We start from the raw sequence: 10,813 nt of genomic DNA, 5'->3' as shown, positions 1-10,813 counted from the left end.
ACCTGCTCCTTCTCTACGCGCCTCGCTCTCTCTCTCACTCTCTCTCTCACTCTCCCTCTCTCCCTCCCTCTCCCTCTCTCTCTCTCTCATCCCCTCCCTCCCACTCTTAGCATCCTCTCCAGTCATATCATATACCCCACATTTTCCAAAGCATGTTGGGGAATATCAGTTCACAAAATATTTAGGATAATCTTTTTCGTGCGTATTTGTGCCGTAAGGTCATGGAACTTTTATTTCTCTTCTCTGGAAATCTTAACCACTAACCAAAACGTATAATAATAATAATAATAATAATAATAATAATAATAGTGGTAAGGAGCATTAAATCCACCTTGTTGCAATTTGTTACAGTAAGATTTAGGGGCTCACAACGAGGCCATTGTCTCCATCCATTAAGGCAAATCATTGGATTGCCCCACAGTTTAACATAGATGTCCACTTCCTGCTCACTAAACGTGAAATTGATGCCTAACAGACTGGAACGCTGGCCACTAAAATTGAATGTCATTTCCACTTTTGCATACGACCGGTATAATTAGTTTTCCGCAATGCGCCGCGCGCGGAAACAGTTGGGATAATGAAAACGGCGCGTCGGCCTTCAACCCCTCATATATGATGGGGGTCATAAATAGGCTTCATGCAACATTAAATTAAACTTCGCCAAACGCCGGGATCGCTCGCCCGTCCTCGTCGGGTTGTTCTGGGACATAATGCTGCATCTGTTTGGCCGGAAACGGATCCAACTGAGATCCTGCAGCCTCGTGCGGCAGCACATGGGGGAAGGTTTAAATTTGTGAGCGCATGCACAGTTTAGTAGTTTAGAAATAGGCTGTGTAGCCTGTAAACTGTAGGCCACATTAAGACCCTCCAATCATTCATAACACTGGTTAGCAGAGGGAGATTGTACACACATTAATCTGAATTGGTTACTTTACTACCAGATGTCCACTTCTTTCTGGGCTGTTCATATGACTCAATGAACACAGCAGCATGAAACACCTGAAGGATAAAATCGAAATTCCAGTGCGTCAAACTGTCATGTGGTTGATCTGAATTATCATTCTGGAATGGCAACTGGTTGCTATGACAGCCTGTCAAGATCACAGCTGATACAGTTTTATTTCAAACGAAGAAAAATAAATAAATAAAAAAACAGCAACACGCAAATTGAACTCTGCAAGAAGATCGACGCAACCAATACGTGAGACCAGAAACAGAGTCAACATGATACCGCGAGTGAATCACTGGATGCCACCGCAGTTCTTCGGTGCGTACGCGCCGTTTCCACGCTCCGCGTGGATTAACCCGAAAGCGCCTATGGACAGCTTTGACCGCGTTTGCAAGAACATCTGGAGCAAAGCAAAGGAGGCCGCGGAAGAACTTGGCACAGGTCAAAGTTCACCGAACGGAGTTGACATGAAAACCTGCATCGTTTCGGACAACGAGCCGAGTCTCAGGTGAGGCGAACTCAACCGCACAAAAACTCATGAACTGTGGGGCTACGCGATGGCAAACTTCCACCGAGGAAGTAATAGTGTGATCACTACACATTGGGTTTACAACGCTCTTTGTCTCATATTATATTATATGGAAGCTTAATCAGTCTGCTCAAGTGATTATAGTCCTGCAGCTGCCACCAGTTTGAAGTGTTATCATCTCATTTTACCCTCCAGAAAAGTTGTTAGGCTCCTCAAAAACCCTAATTATAGAAGTTAATACTATCTAAAGATAGCGACCTTACAACGACGTCAAGGTAAATTATTCCTTTATGTATTCCTAGACATATTGGGTGCTTGGGTCTGTAGAGAATATAGATAATGTGACTGAAACATGTTGGTGTTGATGTTATTGTTGCGATTCTAAATGCTGGTAACTGATCTGATGAATGTTTATTCATTGCCTTCTAATCAGCCACCACATCTCTAGGCACATGGGAGCCCAAATACTTATTAGATTGTCCAACGAATGGTGAGTAAGTAAGCAGCTACGGCCTGTTTTATAATAAGCTATCTCTACAGGGCAATTTTCATTATAGTTATATGCTTGAAGGAGATAGGCCTAAATGGAAAAGAAATGGATTAATGGATGGGCGAAAAGTTGGGCCCATTTCTAACCCAAATCCCAACATTGCAGGGGAGATCAGTCGGGTTGCTGCGCGGTCACAGACCCACTGTATAATCTTAATGTACACCATCTGCTCACCGGCCGCCCAGAGCCTCCCTGACGTCTCCGTTATCATAAGTGTCCTGGGTCTCACTGGACCGTCTGTTCCGCATCGCAGCTCGACAGTCGACAGGCTGGTGACTAAAGAGTAGCCTCATTAAAAAGTCATGGTTTCAAGCGGGCACGGCGCTGGACGTACGAGACAGGAGTCGCGGGTCATTTTCTTCACTAAGGCAAAATATTGGGCTCAATGCGGTGACCTATGGGGGTGGCCACTTAGTTCGTTACACAGGACCATGTAAAAAAAAAACAAAAAAAAAACTGCATCTTAAAAATATGATGTGAAAAGTCTGCCAGTGCCTCCAATTAAACTTGTTTCAAGGATGTTCACCATGCAAGTGACCTTTTCTTTATACACGATCTCCACAGTGATTTTAAATAAATGTCACTTAATTCTAAAACCCCTTCAAAAGCCTTACTCTGCTGGTGGCAAATTAAGTAAGACCACCATCACCATCTTTGTGGGGGAAAAAAAGAAGTTGCATACAAGATGACGGGCACGAGTTAACCTTGAAGTGGCAGCAATTATGGTGTGAGCCTGTTACTGAGAAAAAAATGTGTCGTAACCCCACCAGACTCCAACTCGCCGACTCGCGTCTGTGTTTTTTCTTCCTGTCTAGGGCCAAGGAGAGGCAGAAAGATACAGCTGATCTGGGCGTGAGCACGCAGCATGGGGAGGACAAGAACCAATACCACGCTAACTTCACCCTTCCTGACCCTCAGCTCCGGGGTCCCAGGAATCACCATATTGCCAAGCCTGCACAGGTCGTGGGACCTGACATGGAGTCGGAGATGAAACTAAATAAGGAAGAGGCGGAGAGGAAAAGAGAGATGGTGAGGCTCAAGCTGTTCGCTGGGTTGATTTAATTTGGTACAATATCCTGTGCTGTGCATGCTGACAATATGAAAGCATCATCGGCAACTGTATACCGTAAATCAATTAATGAAAGCAATTCTTTCTTTTGTTTTTAATTCAATCTGATGCTAGGAGAAAGGTGGGAGGACTGTAGGAGATTCCCACAACATTCCGGACTCCGGCAGAAAAGACAAACAAAGCTCTGTATCTCAACCTCTGGTAGCAGATCTGACCTGCTCTGCCTCAAAAGGCGTAACACAACATCTGCCAGACGATCAGTCTTCTCTGCTGCCTCCTAAACTACCAAACAATATATGTGAAAGTGAGGATGAGCCTACAAAAAGCAGCTCAGACAAAGATGTGAGTGATAACGATGATGACTTTGTCCCTCTACCTGGGGTAAGAAGTTGTGCCACTAGCAGTGGGGACGAATCAGAGGGTGGCACAACTGAGGTGGAGAAAAATGAAATTTCTCGTCCAACTACAGTATTATGTTCTGATGGCGAGCGGGAACCCTCGCTAAGAAAAAAGAAAGACCCTCCGACACAAACTACCATCAAGGCCGGACCTCCGTCGTGCCCCACTGAGCCTTCAGCCACAGGGAAGTCGCATGGCCAGTGGGAGATTCCCCTTTCAAGCCACCCACATGACGTTCCGACTGCCACTTTGGCAAGTGGCGTGAGTGCCCTTGTGCAGGCTCCCGTCCAAGGCAAAGCAGAAGCACCTCAGGCACACTCAACAACCTACCCACCACCAGTAATCCCAGAGCAGCAGAAGGCGTATGACCTACTGGCTGACTTCCCGGCTCTGCAGCCCCCAAAGAAGCCTTTAGCGCTGGGTGTGTTGTGTCATGGGAATCCCGAGACCATAGATGCAGAGGGGAAAAGGGGAACAGATCGCCAAGACAGAAGGGTTTCCTGGGAGAGGAGAGAGGAAAATATGCCCCTCGAGGTCTCCTCCATCTGTGCAGGAGATCAGAAATCTGTGCTGGACCTTCAAACATTTGGCTCAGTCGGCCAGCTCAACCCTCCCACTGTCAACCGTGAGGAGCTGAAGGCCAACAACCAGCCGCCTCCTAGAGGTAATAAATCTGCCATGTGTCTCTGTCTAGCTGTGCTGCTTACACTGTACACCTCTCACTCTATCTGGTTATCACTGATATGACTTCATGCCATTCTCAAGCTACAAATGCACAAACCCACAACATCCCTGTCCAAGAAAGTGTTATTGATATTAATGACACTGGCATGCCTGGCTAATTAGAGGCAGGAGAGCGGCCGCAGCACCTGTCCCAGGCAGAAATGCAGGCGCTCAGTAGTTGCTGAGTTCAAATTTCACGCCCGTGCATCTCCTTTTTTTCCCCCCCTCAGCTAAAGGCTCGTTTAAATGAAGCTCTTTTGTTTCAGCCACGAAACAGGCGGCTTAACAACTTTGTTTTAGTTTTCTGAAACCTAATTCCTAATCCTCAGTTGTGACGATAGAAATGCAAAGAACCTCACCAATCAGCCTGATGTAGATGTTCTGGATTACAAATGCAGTATGGAGTTTTTACAGTCAGAGGTGAAGGAACTTAAGAGTGCACACACAGCCAATCTGAGCAGCTTCAAATCCATCAATGCAAGCTGTGATGAACTCCAAAAAATGTCTGAAGATTTTATTTCTAAAATGGATCATATTGAAAACCAGACAAGAAGGAATAACATCCTCATTGATGGCATCAAGGATAGGATAGATCTGAAAGCTGGCGTGACACTGAACTAAGGGCCAAGAAATTCCTCACTGATCACTTCAAGCTGGATCCAAAAGTAATCGATTTGAAAAGAGTGCACCAAAATGGTTCTTTCCAGTCAGAGGGCCGACCCAGGAGTGGGGTTGTTAAACTCCTGCAGTTCAAAGACAAGGTAGAAATCCTCTAGAGGGCCAAGTGTCTGAAGGTTCTTTATGAATGAGGATTTCTCTGAGGGGGTGCGTAATAAAAGGAAGGATTTACTGCCACAGTTAAAGGAGAAGCAAAGGAAAGGAAACATATCTCAAGTATCTCAAGTCTGACCAGACCAGCTGACTGTCTATTGTCCCTCATCCGAGCCAGCCAAAAGTAATCCATCGTCCAACGCCACAAGTGTGTGAGTAAAGGTGGTCTGTTCCAGGTATGGTTTGTGAATTAGGACTAACAGCCTAAAGTTGCTTTTGATTTTAAGTTATTATTTGTTGTCACATTATGTCTGAGTATCAAATCGATGTGGATTTAAAGGACTTTTGTGCTGAATACGTTTTCAACCCTTCTGATTCAAATGGAGCTAATGATTATAGTGACTCTGCTGATCCACATTCAAACTGTCTTAAATTTACCAGCTATGTGTCTAGATCTTGTGATTATTATAATGCTCAACAGTTTAAATGTCTGTATGAAGGTATCCCATAGTCACTTTTTCTACACGTCATTTGAATTTGAATGCTTTTAGTCTTCCTAGAAATTATGATGATTTCATTAATTATTTATCCTCTCTCAACCATGAATTTTCTATTATTGCCTTATCAGAAACATGGCTGTCAGAATCGAAAGAAATGTTATATGACGTACTATTGTATAAGGCTGTACACCACTATAGAGCACAAAGAGTTGGAGGAGGTGTGTCCATTACTGTGGGGACTTCAATCTTGATTTACTAAAAAGCGAAAGTCAAGTTTGGACTTCAGACTTTCTTAACATTTTGTCATCTAGTTTCTTCTATTCCCTTATGTACAAGCTAATAAGAGTGACCAAATAATCTGCCAACTTAATAGACAGCATTTTTACGAGCTCTCTGACTAATTCAATTCAATCAGGCGTACTTTCCACTGATATCTCAGATCATATTCCCATCCTTCATTTCTCCTTTTTCTGATAAGATCAGGCACATTGGTACACTCTAAAAAGAAAATTGGTGGAACAAACAGGAAACCTTGGTATATATCCAGCCTTCATAAATCCTCAATCAATAAAATATAAGAGGTTCCTTACCAATCCCACACCACTGAATTCGGCAAAGTATAAAACATATAGAAATAAATACAACCACTTAACTTGGATATCTAAAAAAAGAAAAAAAAAGAAAATGAAAAAAGAAACAAGCAATAAATTTAAAGAACATTCCAAAAACATTAAGTCAACTTGGAAAATTGTCAACCAACTTATAAACAAACAAAAGGTTTCGGCATTTTACCCATCAGTGTTCAGCGAGGGTGGTGTTATATTTAATGATCCATATGTCATTTCTTGTGAATATAACAATTTGTTTGCTCAAGTGGTTTTTCTCAGTCAAAGAACATTAAACCATCTAATGGGAATCCTTTGGATTACATAAATCGCAATTTCTCCCCTATTCCACAGTTTGAAAACACTAACACAGCAGAGGTGTTGGAAATCATTGTCAAACTGATCGCTGCAGACAGGATGTGTACCTAAAGATTTAAAAACTGCAAAAGTTATCCCCCTTCACAAAACTGGCCACCAAAGATCATTTAATAATTGTCAACCAATTTGGGTTTTGCCTTGGTTTTCTAAAATGTTAGAAAAGCTAGTATATAAAAGAATATTATTTCATTTAAATAAATACAGTATTTTTTATTTATTTATTTTACATGCATCAATATGGTTTTCAGGAAAACCACTCTACTGATATGGCCCTCTTACAGCTAGTAGACAAAAATTATTCAGCTATAAACCACAATGAATGTGCATTAAAATTTTTATTGTTTTTAGATTTATTGAAAATGTTTGATTCTGTAGACCACACCAGTTTGCTTTCCAAATTGCATCGTTATGGTTTCCAGGATTCGTCATATAGTTGCTTGCCAACTATGTTTCTAACTGTGTACAATTTAACTATATCAATGGCTGTGCATCCTTTAGAATCTATTTAACACACGGCGTCCTTCAGGGCTCCATACTTGGTCTGTTAATGTTCCTTGTATACATAAATGATTTGGCTACTGTCTCATCTACTGTACTATACCCTTACTTTTTACTGATGATACTAATTTGATTTTGACTAATAACAATTTTGACTCATTAATTAGTGAAGCTAATTTTAGTATATTCACAGACAAAAATAAAAAGTATTGTAAATCCAATGCCAAGATTTCAATCAGAGAAAACGAGATAACTCAGGTTTCATCCTCCAAATTTGGGGGGTTTTGACTGATGAGAGGTTGTCATGGGTAGAGCATGTTAAGCATGTCTTCATACACTATATTATAGTTTAATTTATGCACATCTTAGTTATTCTAACATTGTCTGGGCGAGAACATGCCCTACTAACTAAATTATTCATCACACATAAGAAATTTGTTAGGCTAGCCACTCCTACTAATCAATCGTCTCCATCTGCACCTCTATTTAAAACCCTAATGTCAGTTTATGACATTAACATACTTCAGTCCTGTATTTATTTATGAAAACATTTAACCTCCACATCTGCTTTCAAAATCACAATGGCCTCCCTTTACACATATTCAATTTACCCGCACTTTCACTCTTGATTTTACACAAAGCTCTTGAGTTATATTAAGGCCTTTACCTTTGTTGTTGATGTTGTTGTTTGTTATTGATTTTTTTGAGTATTTTATTTTTTTGGTGGGGGAGGTGAATAAACCTTGAATAAGCCCAGTTAGGTTTCTTTTTTTATCTCTCTGGAACTTTATGTATGCTGTTTGTTTTGTTCTTCTTCTACTTTATTGTCTCTGTATTATGGTGCAAATACATAAATTACAAAAAAAATAAAAATAAAATAATAATAATAATAATAATAATAATAATAAAAATAATAATAATAATAATGATAAATCACTTGCAAGCAAGTCAAACCATCTCCGTGCACGCACGTATGCAAACGCTGCCTCTCTTTGTGTAAAAGTGTGGGGACGCATCGGTGTTGCAGAGAAAAACTTCCTCAGTTGCATGACTCAGTGGGAAAATGTTTTCATAATGAGAGGATTATCGTGCAGTGGCAAAGCGAATTACACAGTGAGTCTTCCGCGCTGGCTGCTGGTGCAGAACAGAACAGTGGACGCAAATGTGAATTAAGTCAACAACAACTCAAGTACACGCAGTTAATTTTGGTATGCCTTGTACAGCACATACAGTAACTCCTACACACTTTGCATTGCTATTCTAACTATTTATCAACAGGAAGTCCTGTGAGGATCGTAAAATATATATAATACAATACAGTTTCATTAGATTTAGTTTAATTCCCCTTCCTCGGCCTCTAAATAGGTATCCATGTGATCCACATACACAGCTACCACTCCTCCTGCACTTTCCTGTCAGCGCTGATGTTTACAGTCTAATAGCACAGCCCTGTTGATAGCATTTTTGTGGCGCCCTGAGGCCAGACTTCTGATATTCCTTTGCAGCTGAAAAGAATGCTATACAGCTTACAAAGTGACACTCTTAACATGACTTATCTATAGCACTAATCCGAGACCCCTTGCTGTGCATATTGCAGTTGCAGGTACAGATGGCACAGGTGTTGGTGCCAGGTCCTGGGCTAGAGTTGCCAAGGCAGGCATGAAGCAAGCAGCTGCCCCGCAGGAGAAAGCCAGACCTTGTGCCTTTCAGCAGATAGTTACCATTAACAGAGCCAAAGGCAAGTTTATACCTTGGCATCTACTGTACATCCAGTGTGCGTGTGTGCGTTTGTGTCGGGGGGGCGAAAGTTGCATGACTGTGCAGGTGCGGTGTTAGGTTTCACCCACATGAAGAATTCATCATGATCATCGGCGGCTAAGCCCATTTAATCTGCAACGCTAATGAAGCTAAAGGCTACAGGATGTCTGTGAAGTGTCCTGTGTGTACAGTTTTTATTCGTCAGCACAGCACTGTCAGATTAATTGTGATATTCTGTTATATTTACTGGATGCAAATGAGCCCGCGATGATTGGTGGTCCATCTCACTTCAGTGGTATTGTTAGGGCCTGCGACATCAATTAATCTGCGCCTTTTATCAGCATCAACGCCGAAACACACTGGCAGATCCCTGGCAGGGTTGGAAGTGGTCTGAAATTTATGGAATAATGAGGGGACGTGTTAACAACACAGACGCACAACATAGACGCTGCCTTTAAGGCAGTTAACGAACAAAAATGTGCAGTAATGGATTCCCTATGTATTATTACATTATATTTTCCTTTAATCCGTCATTTCTCCATATTAAATGAGTGCAGCTCCCCTTCTCACGTTCTTATTGGTAACTTCTTCAAATCTTTAAGATGACATTTGAAAGTCGGAGTATATCATCACTTAAATGTTGTTATCCTCTCTGGAAATGCAGCTTCTTTCATTATTTGATACTATGTTATGATGTTTGTAGTAATAGTCTTAATTTTGAGGGGACCGTGCAGCCATGGCGTCCTCTCTTAATCTCTCTTTAGTTGGCCAGACGTCTAAAAGCTACGGTGACGTAACGGTCACGGAACATTCGTAAAAAAAAACAGTTTTCCATGCCCTGTGGTTAATTCTAGAGCACGCTTGTGTGGCGACATGAACACCACCGATGCAACTTGTGCATTATGAAAGCCTACTCATGCTACATACTGTACATCTTTTATAAATTGCCATGCATAAACCATCTGGAACCTCTGCTCGGAGGAAACAACAAGCACTTTTTTCAAAAAAAAAATGATAAAGACTTCAAACATTTATCAAGGAAGAGGTCTAGATTTTTTTAATCGCACATTTCTTGTGTGATCCTCTATGTTGTTCCGTCTTTTCACAGGGTACACCGCCGCTCAGAGGTTTGCCTCCAGAGCGACTGCTCCTCATCAGGGAGCCAATCAGAGGATGACTGCCGCTTATCATCGAGGCCGCCAACCCCGCAACTTCAACCGCTTCGCTCGACCTGGATTCCCCCTGGAGCATTTTATTTCTAAATCCTCTACAAATGCAAATAAATAGTTTTGACGTCCGGAGTGTGTGCATTTTAAAGTGCAGATCTTCAATCTGGAATTGGGGGGCGGGGTTGCTTTGAAGTGGGTATAACTTTGCAGTGACCCACAGCCTCACACCTCTACTTATCCTGCTGTTTGGCTTGATTAAACCATTCACAGCTGTTCAGAGGCTCACATGTATATACTCTATGTAATGCGCAACTCTCAGCCCAACAATGCTGCAGATGCTGCACAGCCTTCTTGAAACGCAGAAACACTACAGAGGTGGTTATCTCTCCTTTGACATGTGAAAATATCTTTAAAAATGTTGCAGCTATAGCTTTTACCACCTGCTACATATTCACAGTACATTCACTAACTACATATATAACCTTTTCCGTTTCCATAGCTTCCATGGAGGTCGTACAGTATACTGATTACTGAATATGTAATGTAGCATAGAGGGTTAATTCCTCCAGCAAGGTGAAGTGTATTCTGGGTTCATGTTTCATGGAGTCACATTACAGGACAACCCTGTCAATCACAATGAAAGGTCAAAAAGTTTCATGTTTAAGGGATAACGGCTCAAAATTCCAACCACCCCAGTAACTAAGAGTTAATCATTAGCTCTATAGTAAAAAGTAGCCTATACTGCTGGATTCATCTACTCTACAACAATTAAGAACAGCTACGTATAGTAGTAGCAATGCAAATTTGTGGTAATGTATGCCACTGAGATGAAGGTTCTACTTTCGTTTAAAGCAAAACTGTCACGCAGTCAAAATGGGGGTTGTTGCTGCAGGATATAAAGCAGGTAGAGAAAGA

The 10,813-nt window shown here is 41.6% G+C and overlaps 1 protein-coding gene across 1 annotated transcript; it reads left to right on the top strand.

The window, feature by feature from the left end:
• Window positions 1-1,112: 1,112 nt before the first annotated feature.
• Window positions 1,113-10,016, top strand: LOC125020245. Its single transcript, XM_047605583.1, has 5 exons — window positions 1,113-1,457; window positions 2,844-3,057; window positions 3,212-4,160; window positions 8,569-8,709; window positions 9,838-10,016. Exons 1-5 carry the CDS (start codon window positions 1,225-1,227, stop codon window positions 10,014-10,016), a joined length of 1,716 nt encoding a protein of 571 aa, XP_047461539.1. The 5' UTR covers window positions 1,113-1,224.
• Window positions 10,017-10,813: the final 797 nt, after the last annotated feature.

This window comes from Mugil cephalus, chromosome 14 (genome assembly GCF_022458985.1).
Source record: "Mugil cephalus isolate CIBA_MC_2020 chromosome 14, CIBA_Mcephalus_1.1, whole genome shotgun sequence".
Lineage (NCBI taxonomy): Eukaryota > Metazoa > Chordata > Actinopteri > Mugiliformes > Mugilidae > Mugil > Mugil cephalus.
The sequence above is the reverse complement of the archived record's forward strand: the minus strand, read 5'-3'. Positions and strand labels throughout refer to the sequence as shown.

Bases quoted from the DNA above. Each gene is read 5' to 3' on its own strand.
- LOC125020245 (XM_047605583.1), top strand. From the start codon at position 1,225: ATGATACCGCGAGTGAATCACTGGATGCCACCGCAGTTCTTCGGTGCG. The intron at 1,458-2,843 runs GTGAGGCGAACT...CTTCCTGTCTAG, and splicing joins GACAACGAGCCGAGTCTCAG to GGCCAAGGAGAGGCAGAAAG. The intron at 8,710-9,837 runs GCAAGTTTATAC...GTCTTTTCACAG, and splicing joins TACCATTAACAGAGCCAAAG to GGTACACCGCCGCTCAGAGG.